The sequence below is a fragment of the Pseudophryne corroboree genome, chromosome 4 (assembly GCF_028390025.1).
Source record: "Pseudophryne corroboree isolate aPseCor3 chromosome 4, aPseCor3.hap2, whole genome shotgun sequence".
In the NCBI taxonomy this organism is placed as follows: Eukaryota; Metazoa; Chordata; class Amphibia; order Anura; family Myobatrachidae; genus Pseudophryne; species Pseudophryne corroboree.
The window spans coordinates 372393139-372408913 of record NC_086447.1 but is presented as its reverse complement, the minus strand read 5'-3'; the positions used below and the strand labels follow the sequence as shown (position 1 = coordinate 372408913).

At 47.1% G+C, this 15775-nt stretch overlaps 1 protein-coding gene across 4 annotated transcripts in view; it reads right to left on the bottom strand.

Annotated features, from left to right (window-relative positions):
• CLCN2 (chloride voltage-gated channel 2) overlaps positions 1-15775 on the bottom strand; it is a 251259-nt gene that overhangs the window by 124511 nt on the left and 110973 nt on the right. The window contains exon 1 of one of the 4 annotated variants that reach the window (XM_063916601.1): positions 9369-9577. The exons of the other annotated variants lie outside the window; for them this stretch is intronic. Within the exon in view, the coding sequence (XP_063772671.1) occupies positions 9369-9519 (151 nt within the window). The 5' untranslated portion in view covers positions 9520-9577. Of the gene's footprint in view, positions 1-9368; positions 9578-15775 lie in introns of those variants that run through there. 4 annotated transcript variants of the gene reach the window in all.

The window sequence follows — 15775 nt, the reverse complement described above, 5'->3', positions numbered from 1 at the left end:
TGGGGACCCTTTCAATCAAGGGGTCCCCCCCCCCAGCCACCCAAGGGCCAGGGGTGAAGCCCGAGGCTGTCCCCCCCATCCAAGGGCTGCGGATGGGGGGCTGATAGCCATGTGTAAAAATGAAAGAATAGGTTTTTTTTTTTGCAGAAGAACTACAAGTCCCAGCAAGCCTCCCCCGCAAGCTGATACTTGGAGAACCACAAGTACCAGCATGCGGGGGGAAACGGGCCCGCTGGTACCTGTAGTTCTACTGCAAGAAAAATACCCAAATAAGAACAGGACACACACACCGTGAAAGTATAACTTTATTACATACATGCCGACACACATATTGACACGCCGACTCTGGCCACGTCTCCAATGTCGACATCCGGGGTACCTGAAAATAAAATTATACTCACCTGATCCAGTGTCCAGTTCTTTTATTGTAATCCACGTACTTGGTAAAACAAAAAAACGCATTTACCCGAACCAGGCGGACTGAAAGGGGTTCCATGTTTACACATGGGACCCCTTTCCCCGAATGCAAAGACCCCCCGTGACTCCTGTCACAGAAGGTCCCTTCAGCCAATCAGGAAGCGCCACTTCGTGGCACTCTCCTGATTGGCTGTATGCGCGTCGGAGCTGTCAGACGCGCATCGCACAGCCCCCTCCATTATTTTCAATGGTGGGAACTTTGCGGTCAGCGGTGAGGTCACCGGGTAACCCCACCGCTGACCTCAAAGTTCCCACCATTGAAACTAATGGAGGGAGCTGTGCGATGCGCTGTATGCCAGCTCAGACGCCCAAAGCCAATCAGGAGAGTGCCACGAAGTGGCGCTTCCTGATTGGCTGAAGGGACCTTCTGTGACATGAGTCACGGGGGGTCTCTGCAATTCCTCTTTGAGCCCGGTGCTGGTTGTTAAAATACGGGGGATCCCCTGTCATTTTTTTCCCGTATTTTGGCAACCAGGACCGGCTCAAAGAGCCCGAGGCTGGTTATGCTTTTTTTTCTGATTTTTACCCCATTCCATTAAAAAATAAATTAAAAATATATATATATTTTTAAAAATATATAAATAATACTTGTGCCTCCTAAATAGACAAACCAAGTACCTAATGCCTTCTAATATAAATAGATATGCTATTACCAATAAAAAAAACACAAAAAAACCCATGTTTTTAAAAAAATGTATTAGATTCCGCCAGCAAAGTGTGGCGGATTGAAAATGACTTATTTACGGTCTAAAAGCACTGTTGTCGAATTTACAATCTTCAATTGAATATACTTTTGTCGAAATGCCGCATTTGTACCATTGCAGAAATGTCGAATTTCAATAAGTCGAATTTGGAAAGTCCTTTTTTTTACGAAAAGTACTGTACTGCATTGTCGAATTATTTTTTTGGGCGAAAATGTCCCGTTTTTCGACATTTTCGGGAATTCGACCGCAATTGCATATACCCCTAAGCGTATCTGAAGGTATTGTAAAGTAGTGCTATATGGCCTTAGGGGATGAGACTTGTTTATTAAATGCTTTATGCATTGAACAAGTGTCTCTTGGACACTTTGCATCAGCAGCTATGTACACAAACCAGGTCAATACATGAATTCATTTTTTCCAGACATTTTCAGTAACCTAAGGGGGAATTCAATTAGCTGCAGTAATTTACCGCGGGCTAATTGATCCCCCAGGGCTATTCAATTGTCCCAGAAGTCAGCCCTAAGGCTGCACTTAACTGGGATTTTTTTACGAGCCTGAGCAGACTCAAAAAAAACAAACAAACACATGCCGCTGCAGTGTTAACACAAGTTCGGGAAGTTATCCTATATTCTATGTGTTAATGCCCAAAAACAGATAATTTAACAGGCGATGAATAGCCCTGGGCGAAATCCTCGAGACTACAGGGGGGTACTCACGGAGCGATATTCTAAGCAATCTGACTAGATTGCTTAGAATTTCAGCAAGATCGCTCCGTGTGTACCCCTTACAGCGATAGCGATGCGCAGCCCCGCGCATCGCTATCGCTGCTGCTAGATTGGCCTGCAACCAGGCCAATCTAGCGAGTCGCTCACTTCACCCGCTGGGTGAAATGAGCGGCCCCCCCGTCTCCCCCGCACGCTCAGCACAGATCGCGCTGTGCTGAGCGGCGGGAGAGATGTGAGCTGAGCGGTATCACTGTATCACTGTATATATCTATATATAAATTAGACTGCTAGAGTGCTCATCTAGAGTGGGATCTGTCATTTTCGTGCAAAGATTCATTTCACTGTATTCAGATCATATGAGGTCTGTCACCTTCATGCGGATTAATAATAACAAGAATAGGAGCTTGCATGTGGTGAATTAATAAACTGGATAGTCTAATGCTTTTGCTAAACTACTATTAATAATTTGTTAATGTTACAAATGCACTTTGGTTCTTGCTTAGCCATCTTGTCACACTGGATATCTAGGACTGTTCCTTCTGTAACTGTCTTCAGATAAATCATTAGAGTGTGAGTGCTTTTGTATTCACACACAGTACCTGAGCAGGCTAGGAGTAGCTTCACCTTTTTGAGGTGTGGTTTTTCAGCATAAATCAATCAGGTTTACAGTACGACAATACATGGCAGTGGGGTTTTTTCCCCTTTTACTTGCTTTACCTATTTCTTCTATTTACAAATATATTTACAATTAGAGAGTTACAGCAGATGTGGCCAAACTCAGGGGTCTATTTACTAAGCCTTGGAGAAAGATAAAGTGTAGAGAAAAAAAACGAGTTTTATGGTAAGAACTTACCCTTGTTAAAACTCTTTCTGCGAGGTACACTGGGCTCCACAAGTCTGGACAATGGGGTGTAGAGTAGGATCTTGATCCGAGGCACCAACAGGCTCAAAGCTTTGACTGTTCCCAGAATGCATAGCGTCGCCTCCTCTATAACCCCGCCTCCCAGCACAGGAGCTTAGTTTAGTTAACCATCCCAATGCAGTAGCAGGAAAAGAGACGACAACGGTTAGTAGCCACATACACCACACTCTCACGACAAGAGAAGTGTCAGCGGCTAATGCCATATCAACCCAAAGAAGCTAAGTACGTCAGGGTGGGCACCTTGTGGAGCCCAGTGTACCTCGCAGAAAGAGTTTTAACAAGGGTAAGTTCTTACCATAAAACTCGTTTTCTGCTGCGGGTTCCACTGGGTTTCACAAGTCTGGACAATGGGTATGTCCTAAAGCAGTTCCTTATGGGAGGGGACGCACTGTAGCGGGCACAAGAACCCGGCGTCCAAAAGAAGCATCCTGGGAAGCGGCAGTATCGAAGGCATAGACCCTTATGACCAATTGGTCAAGGGTCGCACCACGTTGGGCCGCCCAAGAAGGTCCAACAGACCGAGTAGAATGGGCCGTAATTTGAACAGGAGCTGACAGACCAGCCTTCACATAAGCATGCGCAATCACCATTCTAGGTTCAAATGGAGGCTCCTGCAACGCCTCCAAAACCACCGACAAGTCCCAAGGAGCCACAGGCGGGACATAGGGAGGTTGGATACGCAACACACCCTGAGTGAAAGTATGAACATCAGGTAAAGTCGCAATTTTTCTCTGAAACCACACCGACAAGGCAGAAATATGAACCTTGAGGGAGGCCAGACGCAAGCCTAAATCTAGACCATGCTGTAGAAAAGCCAAAAGTTTGGCTGTACTAAACTTGGAAGCGAAGTAGGAATGCCAGACCCTATGGTAAATCCGAGCAGAGGCCGGTTTCCGGGCCCGCAACATAGTTTTAATGACCTCTTCAGAAAAACCCTTAGCTCTTAAGACGGAAGCTTCAAGAGCCACGCCGTCAAAGACAGCCGGGCTAGGTCCTGGTAGACACAGGGGCCCTGAACGAGGAGGTCTGGGCGTTGTGGAAGTAGAAGTGGACGCTCTGACGATAGGCCTTGCAGGTCTGAGAACCAGTGCCGTCTGGGCCACGCTGGAGCTATGAGAAGCAGATTTCCTTTTTCTTGCTTGAACTTCCGAATTACCCTGGGCAGGAGTGACACCGGAGGGAACACGTACGGCAGCCGAAACCTCTACAGCACTGCCAGCGCATCCACGAATGCTGCTTGAGGATCCCTTGTCCTTGCTCCGAAGACCGGAACTTTGTGATTGTGTCGAGACGCCATTAGATCCACATCTGGAAGACCCCACCTATCCACGAGGAGTTGAAACACTTCTGGATGGAGGCCCCACTCGCCGGCATGCACGTCCTGACGACTGAGAAAGTCCGCTTCCCAATTCAGGACTCCCGGAATGAATATTGCCGATATTGCCGGTAGATGGCGTTCTGCCCAATGTAGAATCCGTGAGGCTTCCTTCATTGCCAAACGGCCTCGAGTGCCGCCTTGATGATTTATGTAAGCCACTGTGGTGGCGTTGTCCGACTGTACTTGAACAGGACGGTTCTGAATCAAATGCTGGACTAGGTTCAACGCATTGAAGACCGCCCGCAATTCCAGAATGTTGATCGAGAGGAGAGATTCCTCCTTGGTCCACCGACCCTGCAAGGAGTGCTGCTCCAGCACCGCGCCCCAACCTCTTAGACAGGCATCTATCGTCAACAGGACCCAGTTGGATATCCAGAAGGGACAGCCTCTGCACAATTGTCGGTCCAGGAGCCACCAGAGTAGCGACAGACGGACCTCCGGAGTCAAAGAGATCATGTGAGACCTGATCCGGTGAGGCAGGCCGTCCCCCTTGGCTAGAATCAGCTTCTAAAGGGGGTGAGAATGGAATTGAGCATACTCAACCATGTCGAATGCTGACACCATGAGGCCCAGCACCTGCATCGTCGACTGTATCGACACTTGCGGACGAGAAAGGAAGCAACGAATCCTGTCCTGAAGCTTCAGGACTTTCTCCTGAGACAAGAACAACCTCTGGTTGTGAGTGTCCAACAGCGCTCCCAGATGCACCATGCTCTGAGCAGGGACCAGGGAGGATTTCTTCCAGTTGATGAGCCACCCGTGGGCTTGTAGAAACCGGACCGTCATATCCAGATGACGCAGGAGTAGATCTGGGGAATTTGCCAGGATTAACAAGTCGTCCAGATACGGCAGTATCCTGACCCCTTGACGGCGGAGTACCACCGTCATCACCACCATAACTTTGGTGAAGACTCGCGGAGCCATTGTTAAACCAAAAGGTAACGCCCGAAACTGGTAATGGAGGTTGCCAATAGCGAACCTTAGGTCTTGTTGTGACACTGCTATAGGAATATGCAGGTAAGCATCCTGTATGTCCAGGGAGACCATGTAGTCCCCAGGTTCCAAGGCCAGAACTATAGAGCGAAGGGTTTCCATACGGAACTTGGAAACCTTCACAAATTTGTTCAGTGCCTTGAGGTTGAGAATGGGCCGGGAGGACCCATTCGGTTTCGGGACTAGAAACAGCGGAGAATAGTACCCCCGGCCCCTCTGAGCAAGAGGCACCTGTACTACGACTCCTGTATCCAGGAGGGTCTGTACCACCGAATGCAGAGTGTTTGCCTTTGTCTGGTCCGACGGGACGTCTGTCTGGCAAAATCGATGAGGGGGTCGTTTTTTTTGAAGGCCATGGCGTAACCTCGAGTGACGACTTTCCGTACCCAGGCATCTTAAGTGGTCTTCAACCATTCCTGGGCATACCCTAGAAGCCGGCCCCCCACCCTGGGATCCCCCAGGGGGAGGCCCACCCCGTCATGCGGCAGGCTTATCGGTCTTGGCTGCTGGCTGACGGGAAGCCCAGGCTCTTTTGGGCTTCGGCTTACCAGGTTTGGAAGTGCGGGCCTGCTTATGGTACGCCTGACCTTTTGCTTTACCTGAAGGACGAAAGGGGCGAAAGGACGTGCCTTTGGCCTTCGACACAGGAGGAGCTGTATTAGGCAGACAGGCAGTTTTGGCAGTAGCCAAGTCAGCCACTATCTTATTTAAGTCCTCCCCAAACAGAATATCCCCCTTGAAAGGGAGTACCTCCAGTGTTTTTCTAGAGTCCAGATCCACAGACCAGGATCTCAGCCACAATATCCTGCAAGCCAGGACTGATGTAGTAGAGGCCTTGGCTGCTAGGATACCGGCATCAGAAGCCGCCTCTTTAATATAGCGAGAAGCTGTGACAATATATGACAAGCATTGTCTAGCATGGTCAGAGGAGATTTCAGCCTCTAACTCCAAGGCCCATGCTTCAATAGCCTCTGCTTCGCCCATGTAGATGCCATAGTGGGCCTTTGTGCAGCACCCGTGAGGGTGTAAATCGCTTTTAGACAACCCTCGAAACGTTTATCCGTAGGCTCTTTTAGAGACGTGACGGTAGTGACAGGTAGAGCTGAGGAAACCACCATCCTAGCCACATGTGAGTCTACGGGAGGAGGCGTTTCCCAATTCTTAGACAGCTCTGGCGCGAGGGGATAGCGAGCCAGCATCTTCTTTTGAGGCACAAACTTCGTACCCGGGCTTTGCCAGGGTTCCTGACGTATATCCACTAGGTGGTCAGAGTGAGGTAAAACTTGTTTAATCACCTTCTGACGCTTGAACCTATCTGGTTTCTTAGGAGGAACGGATAGCTCGGGATCATCCGTAATCTGCAGAATTAACTTAATAGCCTCCAAAAGATCAGGAACATCAACATGTGAACTACCCTCTCCATCAGCCGTATCTGAGTCAGAACCTGTGGGGTCGGTGTATGTGCTGTCTTCATCAGACGAGGTGTCAGTGACAGCAGTAGATTGCGAGGAGACGAGCGCTCGCTTAGAGGACCTCTTGGACTTAGGCGAGCGTTGGTCAGACTTTTTAGTAGTCAGGGACTGGTTCAACTTCTTTAATTGAGCAGATAAATCGTCCGCACTGTCAAAGTCAGAAAAATATCATGATGCACACTGCCATATTTGCACCTCATACATGTCCGCGCTGCGCATGCGTGCGCTCTCCCGTGCGTACGCATACCCGCTGTTACGTGCACCCGCAGGCGCACGGTATGCGCATTTACGGTAGAGTTTGTATGCGTCTAGCGTGCGACTCAATCGTTACATATTTTAACCATATAATGTATTTTGTAGATTATGGTCCCTTTGATAGAATCTGAAAGTTTAGTTAATGTAGCATGTTCATGGACAAAGAGATCCCTCTTTGTTTGATACGAAGGGTCAGACAAGGGTTATACAGTGGTGTTTAGTATCCATCGGAAGAGTATTTAATTAGCAATATTCCGGTGTTGGTTTGAAGCGGATTAATCGCTCGTGCGAATAGTTATGGACATAAGAAGTTTATGGACTTTTACTATATTTGCACTTTATTATCCATGCGGCGGGAAACCTAGTTTCCCACCCACCTGAGCAGTTGGAAATAGTCACAGCCCACCTGTATGAATCAACCTATGACCTTTTGTTATAATGTGAAGAGGAATTCCTGTGTCCAATGAACAATAAGAATATAGGACCATTGTACTGTATTATGTGTAGGGTATAAAAGGACAAGCCGACCTGATCCAGCTCTCTATTCTCTTCAACGGTTCTCATTGCTGATAATCGGGAGCTGGATATCCAGAGGCGCATGCGATTGTTTTCCCTTGAGCGTAAGTTTTCTCCGCAATCATATTGTCTTTCTTGTTATTGTGAGCCATATGTCTCTCTCTCTCTCTCTTCTCCCTTTTCTCTCTCGTTTCTCTTATATTGTTATTGTACTGCTATTGTATTTCATGTGTAGTTATCTGGTTAGGTAGTCTATGTTATATTGGTAGTGTATGACTTGTATTGTATTATTCTTTTGAACGTTCATTAATTTCCTTAAAAGGCGTTAGACCCTTAGACCGGTATTGTGTGTGTTCATTATATTGCAGTGGGTAATAGGAGCGTCTCTATCGCTCAAACAGCTTTAGTGTAAACCAGCTTACACTGTGTTGCATTTTCACCTTATCACTACACAAGGGTTTACAGTATAAGTACATTGTTTATGGTATCGTTATAAAGGTTTAACATTGTGTGCGTCAGCGCCGCTGGTGATCTCCTCGTGGTCCCGAGCGTCCGCTACGCTAATAGCGTATCATTACGTTAGTCGGCAGCCAATAGCGTGCCTGCCTGTGATCTCTTGGCCGTGAGCGAACGTGACGCTTGAGCGTCTCGACCACGGCTAAGCGATTGTTACGCAACGTGCGTACCCTTACGGTATTCCATACGCCAATAGCGTACTGTGTTCTTTGACCTCTTAAAGGGTTTTAAGTAAGATAAATATTCGGCTTTATCAGCACACGGCAGGTTAGCTGCAGGGACCACATACGGTTGTACCGGCATTGGGGGTCCCATAGGGGGTGTTCGTTTATGAACTAGCGTATGCAGAAGCGTGGAAAAAGCGGCCCACGGAGAGGGTCAGTATGCCACAGTCCCACTGGGGGGGCAAGTAGCCCCCAGAACCAGAGCCCACAGCTGCTATATTCTCCCCATATGTGCCTGTGGCTTCAGCAACACCAGCAGTGTGTTCCGCCCCAGAACCGTTACCCTCAGAAGCAGACATGATATAACTTGCAGTATGAGGTAACACAGTACAATTATTAGCAGCACTATATCCCTAAACCCAAACCCCTGCGCAGTGTAGTCAGCACCAGCAGAGATAAAGGAGAGATATGGTGACTAAATCACAGAGAAAAATACGTAATACAGTATATCTTTGTGAAAATCCTATATTAAATAACACCTGACGCACCAAGCCACCTCAGGTTATAGAATATAGGGATAGCAAGTTGAGTGAAAGACACGAGATGGACACCACTCAGCTATCAAATGCACACACAAATAGTCACAGTTTGTACAATGCAGAGGTTATTACAGACAATAATACTGCACTGGACTAGCTTACACAGCTATATAACAGTAGATATAACACTACACAGTAAGAACTGGATGTATATCACAGGGTAATTGTACTATAAAACCCTGACTAAATGCACTCTTTCTTAACTAACACTGACTAAAAAGGCAGGTAGAATACTTAAGTGCCATGTAAAGTCACAGCACTGACAACCAGGCGGCTTTACATAGGAGGATTTGCCCAAGCAGTCCCAGGAACAGTGAGCTGAGGAGTAATGGCGCCGCAGACACTGACAGGGAGTGAGGAAAGACAGAGATGCAGCTCCAGGATGGGAACACTTGCTGGAAATGGCGCCCTGGGGCTGGGGGAGGGGCTTCAGGTCTAAGCCTTATCCCCCTTGCTGGCAAAACCACCGGGTACTGTGGGCGATATTAAAATCGGTTTTAAGAGAAAACCTGACCTGCGCCCATGCCCTGGTGATCTAGTGGGATCGCCTGTATCCACTGTGTCCACCGCCAGCGCGCGCGGCCCGCCTCCCACTGACCGCGCCAGATCGCGATAAAGACCGGGTCCCGCGATCGGGACCCACTTACCACCTCCCGAAGCGCGGCCACGCGATCCTGGAGAGCCCCAGTCGTGTGTGCCTAACGTGAAGTAAACCGGAGGTACCCGGCAACCAGGGCTCGGGAGTGTACAGCACCGCTGGGGAGAGCTGGAGCTGCAGCAGTGAATGTCACAAAACATTTACCACCGCTGCTGCCCTTGAAGTCTTCACTTTTTATCTCATAAAAAGCTTTTCTCAGGGCTGCGTGGAGCAGCCCCCTCTGTTAAGTGCCTGCTTACTGCAGCACCAACTGACAAACTGAGCTCCTGTGCTGGGATGCGGGGTTATAGAGGAGGCGGCGCTGTGCATTCTGGGAACAGTCCAAGCTTTGAGCCTGTTGGTGCCTCGGATCAAGATCCTACTCTACACCCCATTGTCCAGACTTGTGGAGCCCAGTGTACCCCGAAGCAGAAAGTACCAGCCAACCAGCTCCTGTCATTTTTCAAACACAGCCTGTAACATGGGAGTTAGAAGCTGATTGGCTGGTACTTTATGTCTCTCCAAGGCTTAGTAAATAAACCCCTCAGTCCTCAAGATCCCCTAACACAGCGGTGGCCAACCCGCGGCTCTCGAGCCGCATGCGGCTCCTGGCCACCGCTGCCCCCAGCCCGACACACGCACGCCTCTCCGGCAGCGGTGTCTCGCTTCAATACGGCGCCGGCCCGCGAGCCAATCAGAGCTCGCGGACCGGCACCTAAGGCTTCTGATTGGCTGCCGGACCGCAAGCTTTGATTGGCTCACGGACCGGCGCCTAATTCAAGAGAGACCACCGCCGCCAGAGAGAGAAGAACCAGAAGCAGCAGCAGCACAGTGAGCAGGGAGGGGAGCAGAGGGAGCAGGTGAGCACTGTAGGGACATGTGTATCTGTACTGGGAGCATAGCAGGCACTGGGGGCATATTTGGCACTGGGGGCATAGCACGCACGGGGGCATAGCAGGCACTGCGGGCATAGCAGGCACTGTGGGGACATGTGTATCTGCACTGGGGGCATATCTGGCACTGGGGGCATAGCAGGCACTGGGGACATGTGTATCTGGCACTGTGGGGACATATGTATCTGGCACTGGGGACATGTGTATCTGGCACTGGGAACATGTGTATCTGGCACTGGGGACATATTTTCTGGCGTTTTTATATGTACGTGGCACTGTACTGGGGAATTATATGTATCTGGCCCTGTACAACATGACGAAAAACGGGGTTATGATATGAGGTCATACTTCTACAAGCGTCATACCGAAAGGTGTGCACACAAAAATGGGGTGTGGCTTTGTGACAACTAGGCCATGCCCTCATATTTGCGCGCGCGCATGATAGTGACTCTTGCTCTTGACTACAGATCTTTTCTGGCTCCTTGCCTCTGACTGGTTGGCCACCCCTGCCCTAACAGTTCATGGCTTTAGAAGGTGTCCATTAGGAATAAAGGCACTGCAGCTTTTAAAACGTGACCATTATTAATGAATACACCTCTGCACAAGCTAGATCAGGCATTCCCAACCACGGTCCTCAAGGCACACTAACAGTGCAGGTTTTAGTGATATCCAGGCTTCAGCACGTGACTTAATTAGTAGCTCAGTTATTTTGATTTAACCATCTGTGCTGCAGCCTGGATATCACTAAAACCTGCACTGTTGGTGTGCCTTGAGGACCGTGGTTGGGAATGCCTGAGCTAGATTGTCTGGAAAATGTAGTTAGGGGACCTGAAGGATTGTGCGGCCTATGTACTAAGCCTTGGAGAGAGATAAAATGGACAGAGATAAATGCCAACCAACCAGCTCCTGTAATTTTTCAAACATAGCTTGTGACACGGCAGTTGGGGCTGATTGGTTGGTACTTTATCTCTGTCCAAGGTTTAGTACATCTACCCCTAGTTTGGCCACCTTTGATTTACAGCCTGTGAAGTGTCATGTGACTTCTATGTCAACAACAGTCATGTGACACATGAGCTGAGAGGTTATGAAGTGCCCTTCTTTTCATTACAACCTAAATCTGCCATTGTGTACATGGAAGGAGGACTGTGCCTCAGAGACTGGTCAACAAGCTTGAGTTCAGCTTAATATGGAGATGATAATGATCACAGCAATATGGATATTCCCCAGTAAGATATTTTGTAAATGGTAGAGTTATATTAGGACATCTTAGAAAAAAAATCAGATAATTTCACGTTTCAAAAATCTAACAAACCTGCGGAGTTAAAACAAAAATCTCTGCGGGCTTGTAGCTTCAAGTTGTACATTCTGTCCTGCTTGCCCTTGTGTGTTACTGGATGTTTTAGGCTTTCATTGTTCGGTTCTCCCTGTCCTCCTCAGGTGTTCATTATAACAACACACAGTGTTTACACAACATTTAAACAAGGTTTAAACAACAAATTTATGTGAACCTCAGTCTATATGGATAATAAAGCCCTACAGTATGTCATTGCATTCATAGCAAAAGACTGGGGACATTGTGCACTGCGCCACCAAATTGCTGGATAGGAGAATTAGTACACACACAACACAGCCAATCTATTATATTAGCGGAAGAGAAGAGAAAGGACACAACACACACTAAACTGTTTCTAGAGAAGAGCTGAAACACAATGGGCCACATTTACTGTTAGGAGAAAGTCCAGTTAAGGAGAGTGCAATTGATATAGTTTTGCATGCAAATAATACATTGTTTATTTTTGTATGTAGCATATGGGCAGCTTTAGTCTAATAATCCTGTAATTTACAGATAAGATGGGTCCCCCAATTTCAACTGTAGGTCTGCCTGCACTTTGTATACCTGCCACCCCAGATGGGCAACACTGTTTTGCCATTTAGTGCAAATGACACCTTCTAGCTGGATCTACTCCTAGCTCTAACTTGGGGCCAATATATCACCAATCTTTGACTCAGTATTAGGAAAACGGGTCTATGTATACACAACACCACAGAGCCGGCCTTAGCTATAGGCAGGCTAGGCATTTGCCTAGGGCATTCAAGCATGTCTAGGGGCATCCAAGCATGTCCCTGCAGCATCTCATGCTGAGAGGGACAGTCCGCAAACTAACTGTTACTTTCCAAATGTATTCAATCAGCACTTGTATACACTGCTGTTTACATTTGTCAAAAAAAAATGCACACTGTGCCTTAAACTTCCTCTGACATGCTTGAATGCCCCTGACTTGTGAGACCTCAGACAGACAGCAGAAGCCCAGTAAATGCAATTCCTGGACCTGTGACATTTTTACTGACTATATAAGGTTATTACTGGATGGCTTCTTATGATAATAACACGTGTATTTTGGAAGACTGCTTCACAGAAACCTGACATCACCTATACTGCTTGTGCACATGGGGGAGGGGGACCTGCCATCCTGTGTGTGTCCCTTATCCCTGTGCAAACCCCAGGTGTCTGCAGGGACATAACATGGGCAGTGTTCTCCCCGCACTTTATTTCCTAGTCAGTCCATACCGTAAAATTCCCCTGCCATCTAGCACTGTAACGTGGTCAGTAAGTTGCGTTGTGCTATTTCTATATGAAACATCAGTGCAGCGTGACTTTAGGACACATCAGACTGGAGGGCAGAGCATTTAGCTCCCACAGTATAAAGTAGAGATGAGCGGGTTCGGTTCCTCGGAATCCGAACCCGCCCGAACTTCAGCTTTTTTCTCACGGGTCCGAGCGACTCGGATCCTCCAGCCTTGCTCGGTTAACCCGAGCGCGCCCGAACGTCATCATCCCGCTGTCGGATTCTCGCGAGGCTCGTATTCTATCGCGAGACTCGGATTCTATATAAGGAGCCGCGCGTCGCCGCCATTTTCACACGTGCATTGAGATTGATAGGGAGAGGACGTGGCTGGCGTCCTCTCCGTTTATAGAGAAGAGACTAGAGTAGAGAGAGACACAGTATTTAGTAATTTTGGGGAGCATTTTTAGGAGTACTACTACTTGCTGAAGTGTAGTGTGACTGTATATGTATATCTGACTTGTGGGGGAGACAGTGGGGAGCAGTTGGAGTCTGAGAGCAGGAGTACATATTTTAACGTACAGTGCACACTTTTGCTGCCAGAGTGCCAGCCACACTGCCATTGTGACCACACTGACCACCAGTATATTGTGATTGTCTGCTTAGGAGTACTACTTGCAAGTTGCTGATAGTGTGACCAGTGACCTGACCACCAGTTTAATTAATCACCACCAGTTTAATATATATATATATATATAATTGTATATATATATATAATTGTATACCACCTACCCGTGTTTTTTTTTTTTTTTTCTTTCTTCTTGATACATACTATAGTAGCTTACTGTAGCAGTCTGCGGTGCTGAGCTGACAGTGTCCAGCAGGTCCGTCATCAGTCATTACATAATAAATATATATACCTGTCCGGCTGCAGTACTAGTGATATTATATATATATATATTAATTTCATCTCATTATCATCCAGTCTATATTAGCAGCAGACACAGTACGGTAGTCCACGGCTGTACCTACCTCTGTGTCGGCAGTCGCTCGTCCATCCATAATTGTATACCACCTACCCGTGGTTTTTTTCTTTTTTTTCTTTCTTCTTGATACATACTACTATAGTAGCTTACTGTAGCAGTCTGCGGTGCTGAGCTGACAGTGTCCAGCAGGTCCGTCATCAGTCATTACATAATAAATATATATACCTGTCCGGCTGCAGTACTAGTGATATTATATATATATATATATATATATTAATTTCATCTCATTATCATCCAGTCTATATTAGCAGCAGACACAGTACGGTAGTCCACGGCTGTAGCTACCTCTGTGTCGGCAGTCGCTCGTCCATCCATAATTGTATACCACCTACCCGTGTTTTTTTTTTTTCTTTCTTCTTGATACATACTACTATAGTAGCTTACTGTAGCAGTCTGCGGTGCTGAGCTGACAGTGTCCAGCAGGTCCGTCATCAGTCATTACATAATAAATATATATACCTGTCCGGCTGCAGTACTAGTGATATTATATATATATATATATATATTAATTTCATCTCATTATCATCCAGTCTATATTAGCAGCAGACACAGTACGGTAGTCCACGGCTGTAGCTAACTCTGTGTCGGCAGTCGCTCGTCCATCCATAATTGTATACCACCTACCCGTGGTTTTTTTTTTTTCTTTCTTCTTGATACATACTACTATAGTAGCTTACTGTAGCAGTCTGCGGTGCTGAGCTGACAGTGTCCAGCAGGTCCGTCATCAGTCATTACATAATAAATATATATACCTGTCCGGCTGCAGTACTAGTGATATTATATATATATATATATATATTAATTTCATCTCATTATCATCCAGTCTATATTAGCAGCAGACACAGTACGGTAGTCCACGGCTGTAGCTACCTCTGTGTCGGCAGTCGCTCGTCCATCCATAATTGTATACCACCTACCCGTGGTTTTTTTTTTTTCTTGATACATACTACTATAGTAGCTTACTGTAGCAGTCTGCGGTGCTGAGCTGACAGTGTCCAGCAGGTCCGTCATTACATAATAAATATATATACCTGTCCGGCTGCAGTACTAGTGATATTATATATATATATATATATATTAATTTCATCTCATTATCATCCAGTCTATATTAGCAGCAGACACAGTACGGTAGTCCACGGCTGTAGCTACCTCTGTGTCGGCAGTCGCTCGTCCATCCATAATTGTATACTAGTATCCATCCATCTCCATTGTTTACCTGAGGTACCTTTTAGTTGAGCCTATTAAAATATGGAGAACAAAAATGTTGAGGTTCCAAAAATAGGGAAAGATCAAGATCCACTTCCACCTCGTGCTGAAGCTGCTGCCACTAGTCATGGCCGAGACGATGAAATGCCATCAACGTCGTCTGCCAAGGCCGATGCCCAATGTCTTAGTACAGAGCATGTAAAATCCAAAACACCAAATATCAGTAAAAAAAGGACTCCAAAATCTAAAATAAAATTGTCGGAGGAGAAGCGTAAACTTGCCAATATGCCATTTACCACACGGAGTGGCAAGGAACGGCTGAGGCCCTGGCCTATGTTCATGGCTAGTGGTTCAGCTTCACATGAGGATGGAAGCACTCAGCCTCTCGCTAGAAAAATGAAAAGACTCAAGCTGGCAAAAGCACCGCAAAGAACTGTGCGTTCTTCGAAATCCCAAATCCACAAGGAGAGTCCAATTGTGTCGGTTGCGATGCCTGACCTTCCCAACACTGGACGTGAAGAGCATGCGCCTTCCACCATTTGCACGCCCCCTGCAAGTGCTGGAAGGAGCACCCGCAGTCCAGTTCCTGATAGTCAGATTGAAGATGTCAGTGTTGAAGTACACCAGGATGAGGAGGATATGGGTGTTGCTGGCGCTGGGGAGGAAATTGACAAGGAGGATTCTGATGGTGAGGTGGTTTGTTTAAGT